This window comes from Chrysemys picta, chromosome 9 (genome assembly GCF_011386835.1).
Source record: "Chrysemys picta bellii isolate R12L10 chromosome 9, ASM1138683v2, whole genome shotgun sequence".
Taxonomy (NCBI): domain Eukaryota; kingdom Metazoa; phylum Chordata; order Testudines; family Emydidae; genus Chrysemys; species Chrysemys picta.
Window position 1 is genome coordinate 48,802,404 of NC_088799.1, and position 25,993 is coordinate 48,828,396.

General features: G+C 42.2%; 1 protein-coding gene across 5 annotated transcripts in view; it reads left to right on the forward strand.

Annotated features, from left to right (window-relative positions):
• Nucleotides 1–25,722, forward strand: part of MSL2 (MSL complex subunit 2) — a 48,064-nt gene extending 22,342 nt beyond the window's left edge. For 4 of the 5 annotated variants that reach the window (XM_065557035.1, XM_005308673.4, XM_005308674.4 and 1 more), the window contains one exon: nucleotides 22,139–25,722. In XM_065557035.1, coding sequence (XP_065413107.1) covers nucleotides 22,219–23,730 — 1,512 coding nt within the window. In that variant the 5' untranslated portion in view covers nucleotides 22,139–22,218 and the 3' untranslated portion in view covers nucleotides 23,731–25,722. Of the gene's footprint in view, nucleotides 1–13,707; nucleotides 13,794–22,138 lie in introns of all 5 variants that reach the window. The other variant, XM_005308675.4, reaches the window with a different exon arrangement.
• The last annotated feature ends 271 nt before the right edge of the window (nucleotides 25,723–25,993 follow it).

Below are 25,993 nucleotides of genomic sequence, written 5' to 3' on the forward strand. Positions count from 1 at the left end.
AGAGTCTGGTCTATGCCCCAGCCTATATCCAGTCTCCTGGGAGTGACTCCTTTAGTGTGCCAGGCCCCAAGGACCCACATGGTTCCACGGACAAGCATGTGGCCCCCAAGATTCCAAGACTGGACTGTCAGCATCAGCAATCCCTGTCTCTCTCCATGATTCCCTGCAGAGAATCCAGCCAAGCCAGACCTCTTGCAGGAGGTTTATACTGTACCCCTTCAGTGCATGTCTACACTTAAAATGCTGCATTGGTGCCATTGTAGCACTTTAATGAAGATGCTTTAAGCTGATGGGAGAGAGCTCTCCCATTGGCTTAGTTAATCCACCTCTCTGAGAGGTGGTAGCTATGTCGCTGGGAGAAGCGCCGACAGCGCTGTCTATGCTAAGTATTAGGTCAGTATATCTACGTCACTCAAGGGTGTGAATTTTTTCATATCCTTGAGCAACGTAGTTATACCAATATAGGTCTGTAGCCCAGATGTCAGTGAGGATTTACAGCACACAGGCAGCCTTTTCAAAACATTGTAACTGTTTATTAGTCCCTTGGCACACAGGGTCTGAAAGTCCTTAGGTCAGCACATAGAAATGAAGGTTAAAGCATAATCCATTCTGGTTAACCTAGAGCCCCAGCCAAGCTGTAGTGAACCACATATTCAGGCTCTGTCTCTCTGTTTGACCTTTTTAGTTACCAATGAGAGAGCTCCCAGCTTCCTCCAGAAACCAGCACTTTATTCCTCCACTTCACACCTTCCATTCCTTTCTTTTCAAGCTGGAACCTTTGCTCAGCTTCCCTGCTGAGAGGTAAAGGAAATTCATCTCCCTCTGGGTCATTGGTTGCTAGGTGTCCATGTCCTGGGGATTGGGTTTCCCATTGTCAGCTCAGATTTTCCATTTATATGGGGTTGGTATTGGCCAGTCCTTTTTAATGATGCATTCAGGCTCAGATGCATACACACACCTGCAACTCCAAGCTTGTCCTGAGAGCACACTAGACTGCTTTTCCCCCACTGGGTAGCCATGCAAAATATAGGGGAAACTGAGGCACACACAAGCCCCATTAGAAAACCACAGAAAATTCCCACTTACTCTCAGATGCATGCAAGTTTTTATGATTGTCTCTATTCAAAACTTGCACAGCATCTTCTCTCAGAAACTGGATAAGAGCTTTTCAAGAATAAAATTCTTAAAACAGCTCCTATTTGAACTTTTTAATAGTGTGATTATCTAGTCTGACTTCCTCTATAACACAGGCCATAGAACAGAGATCTCACACTCAATTTACCTTAGCGCCAGTGCCAGTCCTCAAATCCTCCCAGTGGGCCAATAATGTCACTGAAGATGGTGTTCAGAAAATAAAACATTTATATTGTATTTTTTATTTTTTATTTCTTAGAAATAAAAAAAGTCATATAACTATACAATTATTCCCCTGCCAGAGAGTTTTTAGTGTTTGCCAGACACCTGACAACGCTTCAGTTCTGTCAGTTTGTTGATGTTTGGCCTCAGTGACTGAGTAGTTGAAGACTTTGGATTGCAGCAAGGTGTGCATCAGATAGTTGTTTGGTATTTTGACTTGTTTATATTCATTGTGGAAAAAAGTGATGCTGCCTTCATGGCTGACTCTGGCTGGTGACTAGTGATGTCCGTTTCCCGCAGCCAATGGGAGCTGTGAGGGGCGCAGCGCCAGTAGCAGACATTGCCAGCAGCATGCCTGAATGCGTCTCTCCTCCGTGGGCCGTAGTGGGGAGGTTCTCAGGCCACAGATGGCCCGCAGGCCGGCTTTGAGACCCCTGCCATAGAACTTCCCCAGAATAAGTCCTAGAGCAGATCTTGTAGAAAAACATCCAATCTCAATTTTAAAAATTCTCAGTGATGGAGAATCCACCACAACCCTTGGTAAATTGTTCCTGTGGTTAATTATTCTCACTGTTAAAAGTTTACATCTTCTTTCCAGTCTGAATTTATCTAGCTTCAACTTCCAGCTATTGGATCATGTTATATTTCTCTGATAGATTGAGGAGCCCTTTATTAAATATTTGTTCCTGTGACAATTTGCCACTTACCTCTCCTCTCATGAATACCTCCTATCTGTTGCGTATGAACCTGTACTCTCTCTCTGCTCCCAGCACCCCCTGTCGGCTGTTAAGTTCGTCAGGCTGGTCTTCAGTGACTCAGCCCTCCGGTTAAGTCACGCATAGTTTAATGCATGAATGAACAAAACCCCTTCCGGGGTAAAAGGTCCAACAGGGCCTGTCCCTGTGCCCTTGTTACTGTCTTTGACTCTGTCTCTGGGCTCAGTTTTTAGCCTCTTCCTGTCTAGCTTTCAATCTGTCCCTGTCCTGTTATAGAGCAGTGCCCCCAGGGCCTTCTCACTGGAGACTGATTCCTGCCCTTCACTTGGGCCTCTAAACAACACTTCTCCCAGGGACCCTACAGATAGCAGTCACATGCTGCTTCCTTTAATTTTGTTGCTGCTACTATTCCTTGGGCCACTTCCCACATAGCCCCTTTCTTTTTACCTCTTGTGGCCATTCCTCCACCTAGGAACATGTCGTCACTTCCAGGATGCCATGTGGAGCCAGATAGGAAGCTTGCCAGCCCCACGCCAACCGGAATACAAAACCGAACTTTCTATGAAGATTAGAAATGCCAGTTTATAGTGCTTTCCAGTTGGTACAGGGTCAGATAACACAGCTTTTACTGGTTTTAGAGTGGTAGCCGTGTTAGTCTGTATCAGCAAAAACAACGAGGAGTCCTTGTGGCACCTTAGAGACTAACAAATGTATTTGGGCATAAGCTTTCGTGGGCTAAAACCCACTTCATCAGATGCATGGAGTGAAAAACACAGAAAGCAGTATAAATATTACAGCACATGAAAAGATGGGAGTTGCTTTACCAAGTGTGTGGGGGGGTCAGTGCTAATGAGGCTAATTCAATTAAGGTGGAAGTGGCCTATTCGCAACAGTTGACAAGAAGGGGTGAATATCAAAGGAGGAAAATTACTTTTGTAGTGCTAACGAGGCCAGTGCAATCAAGGTGGACTTGCCCATTTTGAACAGTTGACATGAAGGTGTGAGTATCAGCAGAGAGAAAATTACTTTTTGTAGTGACCCATCCACTCCCAATCTTTATTCAGGCCTAATTTGATGATGTCCAGTTTGCAAATTAATTCCAGTTCTGCAGTTTCTCGTTGGAATCTGTTTTTGAAGTTTTTTTGTTGAAGAATTGCTACTTTTAAATCTGTTATTGAGTGTCCAGGGAGATTGAAGAGCTCGCCTACTGGTTTTTGAATGTTACAATTCTTGATGTCTGATTTGTGTCCATTTATTCTTTTACATAGAGAGTGTCCGGTTTGGCCAATGTATATGGCAGAGGGGCATTGCTGGCACATGATGGCATATATCATATTGCTAGATGTGCAGGTGAACGAGCCCCTGATGGTGTGGCTGATGTGGTTTGGTCGTATGATGGTGTCCCTTGAATAGATATGCAGACAGAGTTGGCAACAGGGTTTGTTGCAGGGATTGGTACCTGGGTTAGTGTGTTTGTTGTGTGGTGTGTAGTTGCTGGTGAGTATTTGCTGCAGGTTGTGGGGCTATCTGTAAGCGAGGACTGGCCTGTCTCCCAAGGTCTGTGAGAGTGAGGGATCGTCCTTCAGGTAGGTTGTAGATCCTTGATAATGTGCTGGAGAGGTTTTAGTTGGGGGCTGTAGGTGACAGCTAGTGGCGTTCTGTTACTTTCTTTGTTGGGCCTATCCTGTAGTAGGTGACTTCTGGGTACCCTTCTGGCTCTGTCAATCTGTTTCTTCGCTTCACCAGGTGGGTATTGTAGTTTTAAGAATGCTTGATAGACATCCTGTAGGTGTTCGTCTCTGTGTGAGGGATTGGAGCAAATGCCGTTGTATCTTAGGGCTTGTCTGTAGACAATGGATTGTGTGATGTGGTCTGGATGAAAGCTAGAGGCATATAGGTAAGTATAGCGGTCAGTTGGTTTCCGGTATAAGGTGGTGGTTATGTGACCATCGCTTGTTTCCACTATAGTGTCCAGGAAGTGGATCTCTTGTGTGGACTGGTCCAGGCTGAGGTTGATGGTGGGGTGGAAATTGTTGAATTCCTGGTGGAATTCCTCAACGGCCTCCTTCCCATGGGTCCAGATGATGATGTCATCAACGTAGCACAAGTAGAGTAGGGGTGCTAGGGGACGAGAGCTGAGGAAGCGTCATTCTAAGTTAGCCATAAAAATGTTGGCGTACTATGGGGCCATGCGGGTACCCATAGCAGTCCCGCCGAATTGAAGGTATAAATTGTCTCCAATACAGCTTTTATTGTATATTGTTGGGTTATATTTAGGTTGTGATCTACTGTAACTCCCAGATCCTTTTCTGCAGTACTCCTTCCTAGGCAGTCTTTTCCCTTTTTGTATTGTGCAATTGATTATTCCTTTCTAAGTATAGTACTTTGCATTTGTCCGTAGTGAATTTCGGCCTATTTAATTGAGACCATTTCTCTAGTTTGTCAAGATCATGTAGAACTCTAATCCTGTCCTCCAAATTGCTTGCAGTCCCTCCAAGCTTGGTGGTATCTGCAAACTTTATAAGAATACTTGCTGTCATTATCCAAATCATTTATGAAGATATTGAATAGAACCAGACCCAGGACAGATCCTTGCAGGACCCCACTCAGTATGTCCTTCCAGCTTCATTATGAACTACTGATGATTGCTCTGAGTGTGGTGTTTGAGCCAACTGTGCACCCACCTAATACCAAAAGCCTTACTAAAGTTGAGATGTCTGACATCTACTACTTCATCCCCTATCCACAAGGCTTGTTATCTTGTTAAAGAAAGATAGTTGTTTTTTTGACATAATTTGTTCTTGACAAATCCATGTTGACTATTACTTATGTATGACCTTATCTTCTAGGTGCTTACAAATTGATTGTGTGATTATTTGCTCCATTATCTTTCTGGGTATTGAAGATAAGCTGACTGTTCTGCAATTCTCTGGGTTGTCTTTATTTCCCTTTTTTTTAGATAGGTATTATGTTTGCCCTTTTCTAGTTCTCTGGTGTCTCTCCTGTCCTCCACAAGTTCTCAAAGATAATTGCTAATAGCTCAGAGATCTCTTCTGCTAGTCCCTCAAATATTCTAGGATGTATTTCATCAGGCCCTGCTGATTTGAAGACATCTAACTTGTCTAAGTCATTCTTAACTTGTTCTTTTCCTACTTTAGCCTCAGATCCTACCACATTTACACTGATGTTTGCTATGTTAGTCGTCCAGTCGCTATTGACTTCTTTGGTGGAAATGGAAACACTTTTGCCAGTGTTGCATTTTATGTCATTGTCTTTCCCTCCTCATTTAGTAATGGGCCTATCCTGTCCCTGGTCTTCCTCTTGCTTTGCATGTATTTATAAAACGCTTTCTTTTTACCCTTTAAATATGACTAGTTTAACCTCGTTTTGTGTCTTGGCCTTTCTAATTTTGTTCCTATGTGCTTATGTTGGGGTTTTTTTTATATTCATCCTTTGTAAATTTACCTAATTTTTCTCTTCTTGTATGAATCTTTTTTTGAGTTTCACATCATTGAAGATCTGGTTAAGCCATGGTGACCTCGTCCCGTATTTCCTATCTTTCCTATGCACTGGTATAGTTTGCTCTTCTGCCCTTATTAATGTCTCTTTAAAAAAACTGCCAACTCTCCTGAACTTTTTTTTCCCCTTTAGACTTGCTTCCCAATTCTGAATTTGCTGAAGTTTGCCTTCTTGAAGTCCATTGCCTTTATTCTGCTGATTTCCCTCCTACCATTCGTTAGAATTATGCCATGCCAATAAATGAGGGCATCATTGAATGAATCATGGACCTGCAATTTCCTTCCCTCCAACATGGAAAGGGGAATATTGATACTATCAAGTGGTTTAAGTTGTGGAAGCTTTTTTCTGCAGGAAAAACTACTGCACCAATGTTCTGGAAATGAGCGTGGTCCTATTAGTACTAATACCTGGTATCCTAAAAAATGGACTTGACTCAAATGGGTGGTCAGGCCGCCATGTTTTACATAAATAAGTAAAGCGGTTTTGCATTGTGCCTTCAGTCAGTCAGCCGTGAAGGTTTGGCAGTGAGCTCCATCCCACAGTTTTTCCTGCTTTCATACCTGGCAGGGTAGGGGGTGGGAAATCAGTTGGTTTGTGCAAGATCCTCACAAGTGGATCTGTTATTGATGTATCAAATCTTTCTCCAGTGGGAGATGCCAGCAATTTATTTGCTACCAACCTGAGTAAGTATCTGCCAGCCATCAGCTTTTCATGCTGAAAAAATACCAAGTTAGGAAGGAATGCCTTCACCATTCACGTTGACAACTCCTTTACCATCTATCCACTGGTATTTCTAATTGCAAAGGTTCTGTTTTAACTCAGTAGCACAAACTCCCTTTCTCCTTAGAGCGTTTTCATCCCCTCTCCCCCCAGGTTGTCCCTTACTTGATTAGCTAAATTCTTGATATTTTGATTGGTTTAAGCCTCATATTTTAAGAGGTATTCTTATTCCTCCTGTGTGTGTCTTTTTAAATGTCTAGTATTGTCTGTTTAATACAGGGGTGGGCAACTATGCCTCGGGGGCTGCATCCAGCCTTCCAGAAGTTTTAATCCGGCCCTTGAGCTTCTGCTGGGGAGTGGGGTCCGGGGCTTGCCCTGCTCCAGCACTCCAGCTGGGGAGTGGGATCGGGGGCTTTCCCAACTCCCTGTGACTCCCGGAAGCAGTGGCATGTCCCTCCGCTGCTCCTACACATAGGGGCAACCAAGGGGCTCCACACGCTGCCCCTGCCCCAAATCCTGCCCCGCAGCTCCCATTGGCCTGGAACTGTGGCCAATGGGAGCTGCAGGGGTGGCACCTGCGGACGGGGCAGTGAGCAGAGCTGCCGTGTAGGAGCTGGAGGGGGGACATGCTGCTGTTTCTGGGAGCTGCTTGAGGTAAGCGTCACCCGAAGCCTGCACCCCGACCCTCTTCTGCACTCCAACCACCTGCCTAGCTCTGATTCCCCTCCGAACCCCTCGGTCCCAGCCCGAAGCATCCTCCCACACCTTGAACTCCTCATTTCTGGCCCCACCCCAGGACCTGCACCCCCAGTCGGAGCCCGCACCCCCTCCACACCCCAGCCCCCAATTTCGTGAGCATTCATGGCCCGCCATACAATTTCCATACCCAGATGTAGCCCTTGGGCCAGAAAGTTTGCCCACCCCTGGTTTAATATATTTAAAAAAACAACCTGTGTTGAGCATTGGCCTTATTTATTACTGCCTATACTAGTATTTTTGTCTTGCTTGTTTTATTTTGCAACCTCACGTGAGCTACTTATTCTCCAGGACTGACACAGAGGATAACATACTCTCATCCATAAAGTTAGTTTAACTCTGCTTCTCTGAAGAGGTAATGCAGGACTGGTAGTTGCCAGTGTCTATTCCCTAATTGTATGGAGAAAAGCGTGAGGTGTTGCAGGGTGGATTTGATTTAATTCACTAGTCAGGAAAACTTGATTTAATCATGGTTTTTACATAAAAGTGCATTCTTGGTTGTTATAACCTTATTACATATTCTTCACAACTCAGAGATAGATGTAGGTTTCATTTTTAGAAGGTACACATTATACATTTTTAAAGTGATTTATTTTGAAAACTTTTCAGCTTAGTTTTACAGCTATATCAGAAAATAAATGATTGTTTGGTTATTTCATTTACCAGAGGTAATTGAAGCAGATATTTATGAAGTCACTGGGAGGTGAACTATCTCCAATTCAACAGGTTAATCATTAATATTTGGAGGATTTTCTTGCCATGCTGTATTAGGAGGAGAACGTCACCATACAGACATTTAAATTGTTTTATTTAACTAGAACAATGTTATGTATTCTGGATTTTTTTTTCTTCAACAGCAAACATATAATATTTTAAAAAAACAAGCATATGAATTTTTGAGTTTAGTTAAATATTCAAGTTTTTTAAAATCAGGTTTGTTTTTGTTAAAATTGTTTTTAACTAATATAGTTAAATGAAAAAATATATATATATTTTAAATTAAATTGACTATGTCAACCAGGTCAACATGAGAAACTTAAAATATTGGCTTCTGCAGCTAACTCAGTCATCTTCACCTTCATTTTCCTGTTTGTTCATAATCTGGAAAAGAAAAACAAGCTTTCCTGCTTTTTCAGGTCCCAAACGATTTCTCAATTTGGAATGAATTAGTCCAAAGGAAGAAAATATTCTTTCCACCCCGGCAGAAGACTCTACTGCTGTTAAAAGTGAGATCATCATTTCAACAGTTTCTGAATCCAAGTGCTTAAGTGGCTTCCACTAGTTCACTGGTGTGACTTTCTTTAAAACATCTTCAGCTAACATATATTTCTTGAATGATTCATCCTTAGCTCTGAAGTTTATTATAGTTGTCGTTATGGAGGGATGATTGCTGGATGTCCACGTCATAGCCAACTTCTCTTCTTCAGCAGTTAAGGTTTGACCCTGGTACCGAGTATTGAGAATATTTGCAAGAAAATGAGCTTGAGATAGTGCTTGTCCCATTCGTTTTTTTAATGCTTGGAATTTAACTCCGTCATTGCATATTTCTCTTTTTAAGATCTCACACCGTTCCTTCCAAATTTCAACAGCATCAGCAATAAAACAGCTCTTTCCCCTGCATTTTGTTCAAGGCTACAGAAATAGGCTTCGGGTACTCAGCATGTGTTCAATATTTGTCTTAAGCCCAATGTTGAGATCTTTGGCTGTGACAGTGCCATCTATTTTTTCGTGATTTTGTTCACAAACTGTCATCAGATTAGGCCAATTCTTGATATAGTGCTCAAAACAGTCCACTACTGAGTTCCATCGCACTTCTTGTGGGAGAGTTAGCTTGGTTCCTCCCACTTTCTTCAGAGCAACTGCTGCAAAGTGGTTGTCACAGATGTATTTTGTAATTTCAACAGTATTAGCCTTTATTTCTGAAACACTGAAGTCTTTGGCTAGGAGGTGCATCAAGTGAGCACTGCAAACATATGTTATTAGCTTGGGACTCTCTTCTAAATAATTTCTTCTCATCGTGGATACATTTGCAGCATTGTCTATGACCAAGCTGCATAGTAGACATTTGAATTTTTTTTCACAGTTATAGTTTTTACTGCTACTTCTTGTAAGTATTCTTCTGTGTGTACATTTCCTGATATATCAATTGTTTCTGTAAGGAATTCATTCCCTTCTTCTGTTGTAACACAAGCACGTACAACAGGATCATTGTGGACATTGCTCCACCCATCAAGACTCAGGTTAACAATTTCACACTCTAGACCTTTTGCACACTGCTCAATTTCTCTTTCAGACACTTTATCCAGGAATTTGCCTGCGACATCTGCTCTGTTGGATGGACTGTATCCTGGTCTTAATGACTGAACCATGTTAATGAAGTGTGGGTTCTCAGTCATACGGAAAGCAGAGTTTGTTGCATAAAGAAACCGGGCAATTTTTTCATCAATTACCTCTTTTTGTAATCTGCTGGTTCGTATCACAAACTTGATTATGGTTGTTTCTGGATGATGGAGATTTTTTTTTTTCTTTTTGCTACAGGCGATATACTGTGGCTATGTGACTGACATTCATGATGTGACTGAAACACTATCATTGGCAGATAATTCTGAAACTATAGAAAATGGTGGTGATCTTGAAGGTGGACAGTCTTCAGAATCCTGTATGTTAAGGATGGATTCTCCTAAACAAAATAAGTCAGTGTAGTTATTTAATTATTATTACCATACTGCTCATTTAATATTATTCATTGCATTTACTGACACTCAGTACTATTTTAAAGGTGAAGTTGTAAAAGGAAGATCTGCCTATTTCAGCTATTTATTTTTTATCACAACTGCATCTAAAATGATAGTACCATAGAGTAACAATTATATTTTTTGCTCAAACATGAGAATTCAAGATTAGTCCAGAAAGAAGACAGGCAGTCCTTAAGAAAGAAGTATGAAATAAAAAAGTTTACCAACCTGAATATCCTGCATGTTCAGACATGTTCCTTTCACCATCTTCAACGCAGCTTCCTGCTGAGAAGGAACACTTCTCATGATGTTGTTTCATTTGGGCAACCAGGCCTTGCATTTCTTTGTTGCACTCTTTGCATTTTGCATGCATGCCTGTCTTACTCACAGGTAGAGGAACTTCAGTAAAATATTCCCAAACAGGGTCTCTTTTACAGCCTGCTGCCATTATAGGTTTTCCCTTCCAGTGAGAGAATGGTATGGTAGATCTCAAATCAGTGAAGGCTACACTCAGAAAGACCTCAAGACTTCTGGAATATGCTGCTCAAACAGTTTCACTTTTGTTTCTACTGCCTGTCCTTGCCTTCTCACATTTATCTCCAGACTTCTTCTTGTCCAGATCTATTCCGCCCCCAACAATCCTCTATTCGTTGAACTTTTTGAAACTGCACTTTTAGAGAGAGGTAAGGGATTGACTCTGTGTACACAAATTTGCAGAGGGACAATAGAGTTGAGGTCTGTTATTTCTCACCTCTACATATTTATTTATTTAACAGCTTGTTAACAGCAAAAATGTTTTTATCTCTGGAGACACAAATTCACAGTTTGAGAACTGCAAAACTAAGCATCTCTGATGGTATCTTCTAAACTGAGCACTGAGTCCCATTAGGTAAATAAAAAGATTAACCTAAATAATCTATACAGAAGCCCCTGGTACCCCATAAAATTGGGTCCCTAATCCATGAACTACTGGAACTCATTTACAAAAATGTTCTTAAACATTATCTGAATATATTGTCTCATACTATAGAATTAGAATTTATAATCCCTATTCTATGTAATGTATCTTAATTAAAACTCTCTTTAGATAGGTTTTTTCCTCAACAAGCATTTTATTAAAAAAAAATTTGATTAGTTTTTTAAAAATCATTGACTTTTGCCCACCCTGGATTTAGGTCAGATATTAAGAAAAACTTTCTAAATCTAAGGGTAGTTAAGTACTGAAATCGCTTACCAAGAGAGGTTGTGAAATTTCCATCACTGGAGGTTTTTAAGAACAGGTTATACAAACACTCCTCAGAGATGGTCTAGTATACTTGGTCCTTCCTCAGCGTGGGGGGGATGGACTAGAGACCCCTCGAGGTCCCTTCCAGCCCTACATTTCTATGATTCTGTGATTACAAAGTAAATGTATCATTTGACATTCCCATAATGCATTGCATAGTGCTGCTTGTTTCTTTAATTTATAACAAAATAAGGCTCCCATCCTGTTTTTTGTAGTAGGCAGACCAATGCTCTCATGCAGAGCCCCAGTGAAGTGTTTGGGGTTCCCCATGGGTGCAGCACTGTATCTGCATGCTGCCTGAAGGAGGATTGAGGCTACAAAATTGTACCTTTTTTATATAACCTGAAGGTTGCGCTCTGTAGAATGTGAATGTGCCATGTGGGCTGCAGATACATCAAGTAGGCAGGATGTTGGACAGTTCTGACTTAAGTAATTTACAGGTTTTTAAACTCATATACATGCTTTCTGAGATGTATTTAACTGAGGAAAGTCAAGTCATCATTTGGTAAAAGAAAATATATCTATGGCCTTGGCTACACTTACCAGCTAGTTCGACGGCTGGAAATCGAAGTTCTGGGTTCGACTTATCGCGTCTAGTCTGGACGCGATAAGTCGAACCCGGAAGTGCTTGCCGTCGACTGCGGTACTCCAGCTCGGCAAGAGGAGTACCGCGGAGTCGACGGGGGAGCCTGCCTGCCCAGTGTGGACCAAGGTAAGTTCGAACTAAGGTACTTCGACTTCAGCTACGTTATTCACGTAGCTGAAGTTGCGTACCTTAGTTCGAATTAGGGGGGTAGTGTAGACCAAGCCTATTAAAATTATTTTTTTCCTTTAAGTGAAACTGGTATGTAGACAAATTCTTCAGTTCTGCTTAACATTTCACAGTGCCTTACCTTTTGAAGTAGAAACTTCTAGTTTAGTTCAATATAGTTTTTAATTCAAATGGGGTACACGTGGTGTTTCAGTATTGTTGCGACTTTCCTTAAAGATTTAACAGAGTATTAATAATTGTCTTTGACAAGTCTGAAATGTTATCATTAGGAGGGTTTCATCAATGGCCTGCTGATGGTTCAGCTCTGTTTCCCATCCACCCATTGTCAGCTTATGGAAAGTGGAGTGGTGTTGGCTCAGAAAGCAAATTGTTAAAGCCATTCTAGGCTTTTATCTGGACTTTTATCCAGATTATCTCCTTTTGAGATGTGATCTCTAGTGAATTAGTGCCATGCTTATGAAATCAGCATTTGGAAAAGATGACATTTGTATGGTTATCTGGACCTTATTAATCTTTTCTTGTTAGCCATATATTCATCTTTCAGACAGACCTCTCGGCATCTGTAAATGACCTCTTCGTTTGCCTGTTCCTGTGTTGTTTATACTATTTTCTGAGTGTGTGTGTGTGTGTGTATCTATATCTATATCTCTCTCTCTATCTGTGGCTCAGTTTTGCTTTCAAAATGGCAGAAACTTGTTTTTGTTTATAATATTGATTTTGCTCTGTATAACAGAAATCCCAGGACTCTCATCTCTCTTCTTTAGAAGAAATGTTCTCTAAAGATACCACTTCCTCAGGATTCTCTCTTGAGTTTCATATTCCAGTGTAAATGAGGGAAACTCCCCTAAATCGTAGAAGTGTGGGCCACTGAAGCACCTGTACGGCTGCTCCGTGGCACTACCCCAGTGTTTCTCAAATGCAGTCACCAGGGGCTTTTCTTGAGACCGCAGGCTCCTGGGCGGTGATGGGAAGGGGGCAAAGCAGCGGCTCCTACCCTGGGGCTGTCAGCATGGGTTGGGCCCTGCCCCAATCTGGAGGCACAAATGCCAAAGGAGTAGGCAGCCAGTATGAGTTCCCCATCTTCCTGGGGGCAGTGAGGTTCAGGTTTCCAGCTTCAGCCCTTGGGCGGTAGGCTCCAGCCTCCAGCTGCGGGGTGGCGGGCTCCAGCTTCAGGTGCATTCCCCGGCCCCCAAACATCCTCCCCATTGCCCCTAGCCCCCACTGCCTCCCTACCCACCTCTCCATCCAGGGCATAATTTGTCCCCCGGCTTGCTGGGGTTGAGTAAGTCTGCTGTGAAAAGTGGTATTTGTATGTTTGTTGATATTACTTTTCAGTGCCTCCCAACTGGCTAACAGACTTACTAGCTTGCAAGTCTAAAAAATAGAAGCAACCAAAAAAGCAAAAGAAACAACCAGAAAACACAAGAACATGCAAAGCAATTTATTTGTTTCTTTTCTGTTTAGCTCCAGTAAAGAATACAGGTCTGTCTCATCTTATGCGGGGTTCCGTTCCGTGGTTAGCGCGTAAAGCGAAAACCGCTTATAGCCAAAACCCCATTGAGTTTTTAAAACCCAAAACCAATGGCGGGCGAAATCGCTCGCACTACAGGTATAGTATTAAAACTGTTGTTTTTCTCTTTTTTTTGTTTTTGTTTTGTTTTTGCCGACTGCGTAAAGTTGAAATTGCGCATGTTAAGTGCGCGTAAGATGCGACAGACCTTTAGAGACAACTACATTATTTTTATTATTGAGTCTGCAAACAAAACCCTAGATAAATAAATTACAATGATTTTGACATGTATGTGTGCATATTTATTTGTTTGTCCTAAAGCTAATTCAATATTTTAGGAAAAATTGTCAGAACGGCCAACAGCAAGATTGATGGCTGCATTCTGAGGCCACCAAAAAATTTACTGAGAGAACCCTAACTACAGGTATGTCAGGGGCCTTAGAATGCTATGTCCCTTTCCAGCCACAGTGCACAAAGGAACTCTTGGGAGCAGCTGCCTAACCGTTCTAACTATAGCTCTATAGCCCTTGATGCTTATTCTACTTCAATTAATTACATTTTCATTGATTTTGTTTGTCTGAGTCCTGTGCTTTGGATGATTTTGTTACTCTTTCCTGGTTAGGTAGTTTATAGCAGACCCCTACCATGACATCACTCTTTTTTTTACCTCTTTTGTCTTTACTCAGAGACTTTCAACAAGTTTGTTTCCTATATCCATCTCAGCCCCAAAGCAAGAGTATACATCTTTGTTATACACCTCTACCCTGATATAACGCTGTTCTCAGGAGCTAAAAAATCTTACCACGTTATAGGTGAAACCGCGTTATATCGAACTTGCTTTGAGCTACCGGAGTGCGCAGCCCCGCCCCCCCGGAGCACTGCTTTACCGCGTTATATCCGAATTCGTGTTATATCAGGTCACGTTATATCGGGGTAGAGGTGTACAAGGCAACACTGTGACACTGCACCCCATATTCTTCACAGTGATATTATGATAGGATTATGGCAAAATTATGATGCATTTTGTACAAGATAAGTCATGCAAGATGTCATTGGAAAAGTTATGATTTGCTGAATATGATTATCCTATTTGTATACATGTATCATTTTTGCATCTGAAGTTATAAGTACTGAATATGTATCTGTACTTCAAATGTAGTTACACTTAGGTAACGCCCACTAGACAAAATGCTTTCAGTCTCAATAGCTGGTGGTAAAGGGCCTATTCAGGTTAATGGGCCATTAGAAAGAACAATAGGCCTCAGGAGAAGCTTATCTCTAAGGCTGCCTGTCTGTCATGGACCTCCACTCGGTGTGGCTGGCTCCAGGCTACCTCTGGGCCAGCCGCACTGGCTGCTGCTGGGGCAGTCTCGGGCCACAGTGCCCCCCTCTTCCCCCAATAGCAGCAGTAGTTTGGGTGTGTGAGGGGGCTCAGGGCTGAGGCAGATGGTTGGGGTGCAGGGCAGTGCTTACCTTGGGGGCAGCCGGCATGTCCCTGAACCACCTAGGCAGAGGGGCTGGGAGCTCTGCACGCTGCCCCTGCCTGCAGGCACTGCCCCCGTAGCTCCCATTGGCTGTGGTTCTTGGCCAATGAGAGCTGCAGAGCTCCCCTGGCCTTCCCTCCCCCTAAGAGCTGCAGGGACATGCCAGCCACTTCTGGAGAGCCGCACGGAGCTGGGTAGGGAGCTTGCCAGCCCTGCCAACCCTCCCCACCCCCAAGTACCAGTGGGGGTCCTGGGCCACGTGCCACCGCCTGCCCCTCCCAGCACCTGCACCACCACCCCTGTTGCTCCCCTAGCACCGCGGTGCCCCACAGCACCCCAGCCCAAGTTTTAGTTAGGGGTATATAGTACAGGTCATGGACAGGTCACAGTCCATGAATTTTTGTTTACTGCCTGTGACCTGTCCAAAGGGTGACTAGATAGAAAGTGTGAAAAATCAGAATGGGGGTGGGGGGTAATAGGCAATTATATAAGAAAATGCCCTAAATATTCGGACTGTCCCTATAAAATTGGGATATCTGGTCACCCTACCTGTCCATGACTCTTACTAAAAATACCCATGACTAAAATGTTGCCTTACTTATCTCCCACCTGGTGGGCCTTCCTGAGATCGCTACAGACACCCTGTGAATGATGGCTGTTGCGTCTCTACAAGGACATGTGACCAGGCTACGTGATGCTGGACTCTATCTTAGGATGTCAGTATTTTTCCACAGACTGGTCTGGGAACCAAGCTTTGGAACAAAGGGTTCCTGCCATATGCAAAAGCTATATAAGGCAGTCATGACATCTGTGGTTCTTCACTCCCCGCATAAGAAGACTCCGGGAAACACTTGAGGAACAAATACTGAACTGGGGGAAGTGCTGGACCCAGGCTAAAGGAATTTCTAGCCTGTGTATGAAACACCTGGGGATTCCAAGCTGCAAAGCCAACTGTAGCTTGTGCCTTAAGAATCTACAAGTCTGCCTGTACCATCAGTTAGGGTGAGAGATTGGATATGAATAGCAGATTATCTAGTATATTAAGCTTAGGTCGCATTTTTGTTTATCTGCTAGGTAATCTGCTTTAATCTGTTTCCTATCACTTATGATCACTTAAAATCTATCTTTTGTAGTTAACGTGGTTTTGTTTTAATCTAAACCAGTGAGTTTTGACTGGAGGGGGAAGGGATAGCTCAGTGGTTTGAGCATTGGCCTGCTAAATCCAGGGTTGTGAGTTCAATCCTTGAGGGGGCCATTTAGGGAACTGGGGTAAAAATCTGTCTGGGGATTGGTCCTGCTTTGAGCAGGGGGTTGGACTAGATGACCTGCTGAGGTCCCTTCCAACCCTGATATTCTGTGATTCTGAGTGCTTGGGGAAAATCTCTGCTTGGTTACCACAAGTGTGCATTGCTCTCTTCACAGTGAGGGAGAGGCAAACCGGGCATTATACCCATATACTGGCCAGATTTGGCCACGGCAGGACACTACTGTTCTGGGGTCCCAGACTAGGAAGCTGGTGGTTAGAGAGCCTGTGTGTAACTGCAGCTGGGTGTATCCCTACCTGTATGAATGCTGGTGAAAGTGCAGGCTGGAGGGCTTTGCAGCTTGTCACAACAGTACAGTGTGAGAGGGAACCCAAGCTGGTGGGCTAGGGGGCTCAGTGGTACCCCAGTTCCAGGTGGCACCCCAGGGGGATCCCGTCACAGTGGCGTAGTTGTACAGGATCATATGCACAGCTGCTTGTTCTGAGTGAGATTTGCACTTCATACGCTGGTGGGGATTTTAAGTGAGATTTAAGTGGTGGTGGCTGGAGATCAGTCAGAAGTTACCAGTTTGTTATTTTCTGTTTTCTTATTTCGAGAGAGGGAAGTAGGGACAGAAAGGCAGGAAAATGAGTGAATGAAACTAGTAAGAAGCTGGAGCAGTGCAGATTGCAGGCAGAATAGACAGAAAAAGAACACATGAGACTTATGTAATTAAAAGAGCTGGAAATTGAGATAGACAAGAAGCTGCACACCGAAGAGCCATAGAAGCAGAGGATGCTAAGCAAAAAGCTGCACACCAGAGAGTTTTGGAACTGAAACAGATAGAGGCTGACAAAGAAATGGAGATCCAGAAATTAGGCCTGGAGGAAAAAGAAAAAGAAAGGAAGCACCAACTGGAGTTGATAGAGAACCAGAACCCCCCCCACACACACACCAATGAGTCCCACCTCTCCAAAAATCCACAAATGGGAATGGTTATGTCCTGCATACAGTGAAACGGGATATTGCTGAATATTGTATCACCTTCAAGAGGCTGTGTGTACTTCATGAGATTCCTGAGGACCAACATATGCCCACTTTGGTTGCAAAGTTGTCTGGGAGAGCTCTGGATATATTCAATAAGATGCCAATTAGAGATACTTCAGATTATGGTAAATTCAAGGAAATCTATTTAAAACTGTTTCAGATTACACCTGAAACATCTAGAGTAAAATGTAGAAGCCTTAAGAGGGGTGCTGGGATGAGTAATGTGGCATATGTAAACCAGATGAAAGATTTGATGGAAAAGTGGGTAAAGGGAAAAGGTGTTACAAGCTTTGAAGGAATGTGTGATCTTGTTGCTCAGGAACATTTTCTGAGTATATGTAGCGATGATGTGAAACAGTGTTTATGGGATTAAAAAGATGAAAACTTGATGAACTGGCTACTCTAGCTGATCAATTTGAGCAAACCCAAGCATCTATTGCAGGAGTAGGCAACCTATGGCACGCATGCCAAAGGCAGCACACAAGCTGATTTTCAGTGGCACTCACACTGCCTGGGTCCTGGCCACCGGTCCGGGGGGCTCTGCATTTTAATTTAATTTTAAATGAAGCTTCTTAAACATTTTAAAAACCTTATATACTTTACATACAACAATAGCTTAGTTATATATTATAGACTTATAGAAAGAGACCTTCTAAAAACGTTAAAATGTATTACTGGCACGCGAAACCTTAAATTAGAGTGCATAAATGAAGACTCGCACCCCACTTCTGAAAGGTTGCCAACCCTGATCTATTGCAAACAAACCACAGACAGAGGAGTTTAAACCTGGTGGGAAGCAGAGTTCCCGTTTTACTCTTGGGAAGAAGGAGAGTGGAGGGGAGTCTGGGTGCTCACCTCCCCAAATCCATTCCTCTAGTCCTCGTTCCAAATCTCCTGTAAAAATAGAGGAGCCCAGAAGGTGCTATCACTGTACTTCCACTGAGCACCTGAGGAATAAATGCCCCGTGCTGGGTGGGAACAAGCCGCAAGCAACTCATGGAAATGCTGCTACCCTGAGCACAGAGGCACTTCAGGCACAATTGCCACTTACCATACAGGGTTGTCCAGCCAGGCATCAAGCACATAAAGGCTGCCAGGATTAATGGCAGAGAACACCAGGGGTGGAAAGACACGGGGTTGTGCAGGAAAGTTACCGCCAGGGCAGATGGCAGAGCTTTTATTAGTGGGAGGTTACAAAATCCTTGTGCATATAGAAAATGAGGATTTGGAAGCTGTATTGGCTGTGGCTGTGGTAAATGATAACCCGACTGCTTTGAGAATGATTTCTTCCATGTAGCTTGGGATGTCAAGGAGAAATTTTATGCTGGAACCCCAGAGGTAAAGAGCAAAGTCTCAGGAACCGCTGGAGGAATGGGAGAGTGTCTCTTTAATTCCTCTGCAGCAGTGGAAAACTGTATGCTTCCAGGGGTGGGTGTGGTTGAGGCCAGCTCCTGCCACCTGGTAGCTAAAGGCAGGGTCTCTTTGGGGGGGGGGAACCCGTCACAAACACCTCTCCTTTTTTTCCCCCTGCCTGTCCTTCCTCAGCAAGATGTTCCCTTCTGTAGCAATATTCCAGTCATGTGTATTATCCCGCCAAGTCTCTGTGATGCCAGCTATGTCATAGTTGTGATTATTTACTAGTATTTATAGCTCTTCCTATTTATTCCTCATACTTCTTGCATTAGTATACACATCTAAGATACTTATTTAATTTCCACACTGTTCCCTCGTTTCTCCTTTGTCCTTGCTATAATTGCCTCATGCTTCCTTTAGATTCAGACCCTTCACCCATGTCTCCATGTTTTTGGCTTACCTGTGAGCTTTTGTCTCCTGACCCTGTTAAATCTAGCTTAAAGCCTTCTTCACTAGTTTAGACAGAGTGGAACAAGGAATTGGGAATAGAAGATTGTTAGAATACCAGTATCTCCTTTCTTTCACTGAGAGAAAAGGCAACAGGAACTATGTTAAGAATTTCCGTCTTCTGCTAAAGAGGTTTTCAGGAATCTCAGCATAACTGGATGGCACCATTGCCACAGTTCTCTCTTCCCTACTGGGAGGGTGAACTCTGGGTGAATAGAAGTTTTGTCATTTGATAAAAAGTTACTTTCAAGGACTATATTGCCTCCTTAAGAGGAGAGGAATGCTCAACTTTTTTGTCATTGTCTGAAGGTGTAGGAATTTTTAAATTCTGGTAATTTTGTGGAGGCATCCATGGGGACATTTAGGTCAGATTTGTATATTTTCAGTGAATATTGAGGCTATGTTTTCCAAAAGAACTTGTTGGGAGGCTTAGCTTGTATTTGCCCTATAGGGTAATTTGTCTGTCTGATTAGTAACAACACTTTTGAAGTCCAGACGCCAACGGAGATTGACTTTGTATTGATGCAGTACTTGGGGTTCATGAAGTATTATCTGTGATAGGCTGCAGACACCTCAAAGGGAAATCAGAAATTTAACACATTAAAAATGAGCAGTTGGTTTAACTGATTGTGTACTGTGTTGTATTATAAAACTATGTTGAGTAAGGTCTTTTTCTGCAAGCTTCTGATGTTCTGAACTTGATGGTCGTTATGAGATGTATACAGACTATGGTTATTAATTTATGTATTTGTGAATATAGAAAGCTATGCTCATAGTCTATGGGGCAGCTTCAGCTGTATCTCACAGTAGAGTGGTGAAGCAGTCAGATAGGGAGGGGCACCTTCCAAACCAGTTGTTTACACAACCCCAATTTAAAGGACCCATATATTGTCCAGCTCAGGAAAAGAAAATGATGGACCATTAGAGTTAATGGGGAGACATTGAGACATCCTGGCTAGAATTTACCCCACTCTGAATAATCATGAGTTATCATGCCAGGAGAGAGAGAGAGAGAGAGTTTTTTTAAAAAAAAAAAGGGGGGGGGAATCAGTTTCAAGCTTCCTTTTAAAAAGAAAGTTGTCATCCAGAAACTGAGGGACAGCCTCTATGAGGGAAGCTGTCCATGAACGTAGGGTCCCCCATATAGCTAAGGGTATGCTGAGAAACTGCTGAAAGGCAATAAATAACTTGTATTTTTATCTTCAAGTATCAACACAGGGAGAAGATATGTGATAGTAGGGGGCTCTATAATCTAGCAGACAGAAACATAACAAGATCCAGATGAAGCTGGATAAATTCAAACTGCAATATTTTCCAGTCTGAGTCCTTGTGGTTCTTCTCTGAACTCTTCCGGTTCTTCTTTGAGTGGTTGCAGACATGTATTCCATTCGTGTGTGAGCACCCAGCACACCAAAGCCAGGGAACTTTGCCTAGGAGTACCTGTAGAAGTGGCATTTAACATAAGAACGGCCATACTGGGTCAGATCAAAGGTCCATCTAGCCCAGTATCCTGTCTTCCAGCTTAGAGACTAACAAATTTATTAGCGCATAAGCTTTCGTGGGCTACAGCCCACTTCCTCAGATGCATATAGAATGGAACATATATTGAGGAGATATGTATACACACATACAGAGAGCATGAACAGGTGGGAGTCGACTTCCACCTGTTCATGCTCTCTGTATGTGTGTATACATATCTCCTCAATATATGTTCCATTCTATATGCATCCGAGGAAGTGGGCTGTAGCCCACGAAAGCTTATGCTATAATAAATTTGTTAGTCTCTAAGGCGCCACAAGTACTCCTGTTCTTTTTGCGGATACAGACTAACACGGCTGCTACTCTGAAACCTGTCTTCCAACAGTGGCCAATGTCATGTGCCCCAGAGGGAATGAACAGAACAGGTAATCATCGAGTGAGCCATCCCTGTTGCCCATCCCCAGCTTCTGACAAACAAAGGCTAGGGACACCATTCCTGCCCATCCTGGGTACTAGCCATTGATGGACCTATCTTCCATTAATTTATCTAGTTCTTTGTTGAACTCTGGTTTAGATTTGGCCTTCACAACATCCTCTGGCAAAGAGTTCCACAGGTTGACTGTGTGTTGTGTGAAGAAATACTTCCTTTTGTTTGTTTTAAACCTGCTGCCTATTAATTTTCATTTGGTGACCCCTAGTTTTCTTGAGTAGTTTTGTATCATCTGCAAATTTTGCCACCTTACAGTTTATCCCTTTTTTCAGATCATTTATGAATATGTTGAATTATAGTGGTCCCAGTACAGACCCTGGGGACACCACTATTTACATCTCTCCATTCTGAAAACTGACCATTTATTCCTACTCTTTGTTTCCTATCTTTTAACCAATTTCTGATCCATGAGAGGACCTCCCCTTTTATCCCATGACAACTTACTTTGCTTAAGAGCTTTTGGTGATGGAGCCTGTCAAAGGCTTTCTGAAAATCTAAGTACACTATATCGACTGGATCCCTCTTGTCCACATTCTAGTTGACCCCCTCAAAAAATTCTAGTAGATTGATGAGGCATGATTTCCCTTTACAAAAACCATGTTGACTCTTCCACAACAAATTATCTTCCTTATACCCCCTTCATGTTTTAATCTGTCTCTCAGTGCTACTTCCCTCTGAACTGTTTCCATTTTGACTTCCATAATTTTAATCTTTGATTTTCAGTTTCTGTTTTAACCCTTCCCACTTTGTACAGCTGTAGCTCTCTTGGTTAGTGCATTAGGGACATTGCATAGTGTGTCACCATATTGAGATGAATGTGGTGTTTATGGGGCAATGGTGATACTGTTTTCCTTGACACCGTGTTTTCTAAAGGCTGGGTTAATGGGCATAAACAGATCAGATTATGTTGAAATTTTGCTCTGCAATATGGAAAACTTCTAAACCCAACATTGTTTTAAAACTGTGGGTACAGCAATTGTAATGAGTCTAAAATCTCACAGTTCATACTGTTTGCACACCTTTGATTTTTCTCATGACCTTGTTCATCACTAAACACTATACAGGCAATTCATACTGCTGTAAATTAGGAAGTCCCTCTTATGTTACCCTGAAAGCCTATGCCAGTTGGTCTGCTGTAATAACCTTCTTTTCTTTTTCCTCTTAGGAAATTTGCTACAGGATCCTATTGCTCCCACCAACTCCACGTGTCAGCATTATGTCTGCAAAACTTGTAAAGGCAAAAAGATGATGATGAAACCATCATGTAGTTGGTGCAAAGACTATGAACAGTTTGAGGAAAATAAACAGTTGAGCATTCTAGTGAACTGCTACAAAAAACTGTGTGAATACATAACACAGACTCCATTGGCACGAGACATAATACAAGCAGTTGACTGTTCTGCAGATCTTTTGGCTTTGCTCAAAGATGGATCACCACTCCATGAAGACACAGAAAACATTTCTGATGCAGCCATGCCTTTGTGTTTGACACATTCTCCATTACCTTCAACCTCAGAACATATTAATGATCCTCAAGCTAGTTTTTCTTCAATACCTGAAAGTACACATAATATTGATATTAGAAGTTCTGTTATCAATGGATTGCCCAATTGTAATGGGCTTTCAGTGGATAAACTTGGAGTAAATATTCCTTCCCCTGAACATGCAAATACAATTGATGTGTGTAGTACTGGAGAGTACATAAAAACTGAGGATATCTCTAGCAGTCTTCAGCCTGTGTGTGACACAGTTTCTACTAGTGACTTGTGTACATCAGGCCTTGACATCTGCAGTTTCAACGAAGATATAAAACCTGGCTCGCTATTGCTTAGTGTTGAGGAAGTTCTCCGAAGCTTAGAAACTGTTTCAAGCACTGAAGTCTGTGGTTCTGATTTGCAGCCCAGCTTGGAAGCCACCATATCCAATGGTCCTTTCCTGCAGCTTTCTCCCCCACCTCTTAGCCATAATGTTTTCATGTCCACAGGTGCTTCTCCTCATGGGATCTCATGTACAGCAGCAACACCTAAGGTAGTTAAGTTAAACCGGAAGCGATCTCGATCAGAAAGTGACAGCGAAAAGGTTCAGCCACTACCCATTTCCAGCATCATCTGTGGCCCAACGTTGGGAGCATCAGCTCCAGTAACAGTAAAACAGGAAAATAAAATGTCTTTGCAGCCTGTAGCAACTGTACCCAATGGAGGCACTACTCCCAAAATAAGTAAAACTGTACTCCTGCCTAATAAAAGCATGAAAAAGAATCTAGAACATGCCCCCAAGAAATCTCACCCGAAAGCCAAACCAGGAATACTGAAAACAAAAGACAAAGCAAAGGAAAAGGTTGCTAGCAGTAATGTTATGCCAGGAAGTCCGACAAAAACTGCATATAAAAAGCCACAAGAAAAGAAAGGGTGTAAATGTGGTCGCGCCACCCAAAATCCAAGTGTTCTTACATGCCGTGGCCAACGCTGCCCTTGCTACTCTAACCGTAAAGCCTGCTTAGACTGTATATGCCGTGGCTGCCAAAACTCATATATGGCTAATGGGGAGAAGAAGCTGGAAGCATTTGCAGTGCCAGAAAAGGCCTTGGAACAGACTAGGCTTACTTTGGGCATTAATGTGACAAGCATTGTGCGCAGTGCCAGCACAAGCACCAGTGTAATTAATGTGACAGGGTCACCAGTAACTACATTTTTAGCTGCCAGTACACACGATGATAAAAGTTTGGATGAAGCTATAGACATGAGATATGACTGTTAAATCATATTTTTTTTTGTCTTTTCCCTGCCCTTAGTAGGGGAACTGCTACAGTTTTAAGGCAGCTATGGTTCTGTTTAACTTGCCGAAGCTCCTGCCTATAGATCACTTGTATCAAGTGTTTTTCATTGCTATGTTATGTGTGTTAGTGTCTGGGAAATAGTTTGCAGATAATGGAGGAGTTACCCTAAAACTATGTCTTTAGATCTCACAGCACCTCATAGTTTGAGATCAGATGCTGATGTAAATGGTTTTAATACAAGATGACCTTTGGAAAGGAACATATTAACCTCATTGTACCAGTTAATGCTTTGTGCTCAATTAAAACTTCCGATTAAATGTAAGGAAGTGGTATCTAGTCAGTCTATCAAAGTTGTGCTAATTTATGATGTGTGAAAGTAACTGCCAAATACACTGCCATAGGGAGTCAGTGTTGCTAGCAAATCACATCCCATTCCTGTTGAAAGTACAGTATTAACGGAGGACTGCAGTCTTTGAATGACACATCTTTTTTGATTATGAGCGTTGGTTATCTAGAGCATGGAACAGTACAAATCAGTAATTTCATGGAAAGAAAAGTTGTCCCTCATTGGAATTTGCCCAGTTACTTCTTAGCCATCAACTGGAGTCAGTTGTAAAGTGGCTGTCCCTCCAGATCCTGCTCAAGTTTCTGTGTAATCGCTTCATTCACTTTTTCTAAACAGCCTGCAGGTGGATGTGTGACTGGTATATTTTATGCCCTGTGGCACTAACTCCATTCATCTTTGGCATGTTGCTGTTCACTTCATCAGGAGAGGGGAAACAACTGATAAACAAAGAAGGGCCAAATACCACATATGTAAACCCATTGATTTCAGTGGGAGTTGCTGCAAGTGGTATCTGAGAAGAATTTGACCCTAGGTTACAAATATCAAAAATAAATCTGGGCTGGGTTAAAATCTTTGTCCATTGGTGCCCCCCAATACATCCTGGTTTATACAGCCTTTACCCACCATTGGTTTCTCTTTTCTTCACTTAAAGATATAAATGAGGTTAACACTGTATTGTGATACACTTGGGATCTATTTACTCTAGGAAAATAGCCCATTGTTACTTGCTTCCCCTCAGTCAGGAAAGAGAACTGATGGGTAAACAGGATCAAGTTATTTTCAGTACTCATTCGGTAAAGTATGCAATACAGCATCTTCCACCAAGTGTTCAGCTCACTCGTCTACATTCAGTATGCCCAACTGGTTGATTTCCTGTTAATCCCTGAAAATAAGGAAATCGTTCAAAGAAGGCTTTTTGCATTTTGCACAACATTACAGCAGTTTTAAGATTTTTTTTAATGCCATTCTAAAGAAGTCAGACTTCCTCATGATGCAGAGGTATCTCTTTAAATGGCACAGCACCAAAAAAAGATGGTCTGACTAGTATACAAAGCATTATCCTTGTAATTTAAAGGACAATTACTATTTATAACAGCATGTCTAAAGAGAAACAGTGCTTGAATTTTTCAAATTCCATTTTATGGCAGCCATATTTTTATTAATTAAATGAAATCTCCAATGAATTATGACATAATGGATATGTTTTGATTGTGCACAAAGCATGTACAATGATGGTTACCTGTCTAAGAAATAAGCAAAAACTTTTTGGACACAAATCAAATGACACCACCTTTTGTTTTTGTAGTGTACTATGGTGTCATTTTCTGTGAATGTGGTCAGATAATTTTTTTCGTTTTGTTTTGTATTGCCCCCCGTCTTTTTTTGTGGGGTCGGGTAGGGTGGGGTGTTAAAGCCATAGGAAGAAAAATGTGATGTATGTGTCCAGTCTGTACTATTTTGTTTTTGTTTTGCAAGAAGAGTTGAAAAATATTTTTGATAACGAGAGTAAATGGTGGAAAATGCTTCTTAGTATTCTTGTCTTTATTTGCCAATCCAAGTACCTGAATTCCCTGTTTTTAACCCTTATGAGGCTTAATGATGTCCTATTAAAACATATTTAGTTACATTTGTATGTGATTTTGTGTGTTGACCAAGAGACTCCTACCATTTTCTACTTTGGTGGTTTGACTTTAACCTACTCATGTAAATCTGTGTTTATTATTCCACTACATGTAAGTAAAGTAATCAAGTGACAAACAGATTTTAGTGGAGTTTGAGCAACATGGGTAGTAGCTTCTGAACACTTCCGCAAAGCTGTTAAGTTTTGCTGAGATTGTTGTTAGTACATTTATTTGTACTCTAAACTATATACTTCAGTACACATTCCTCAATGTAGG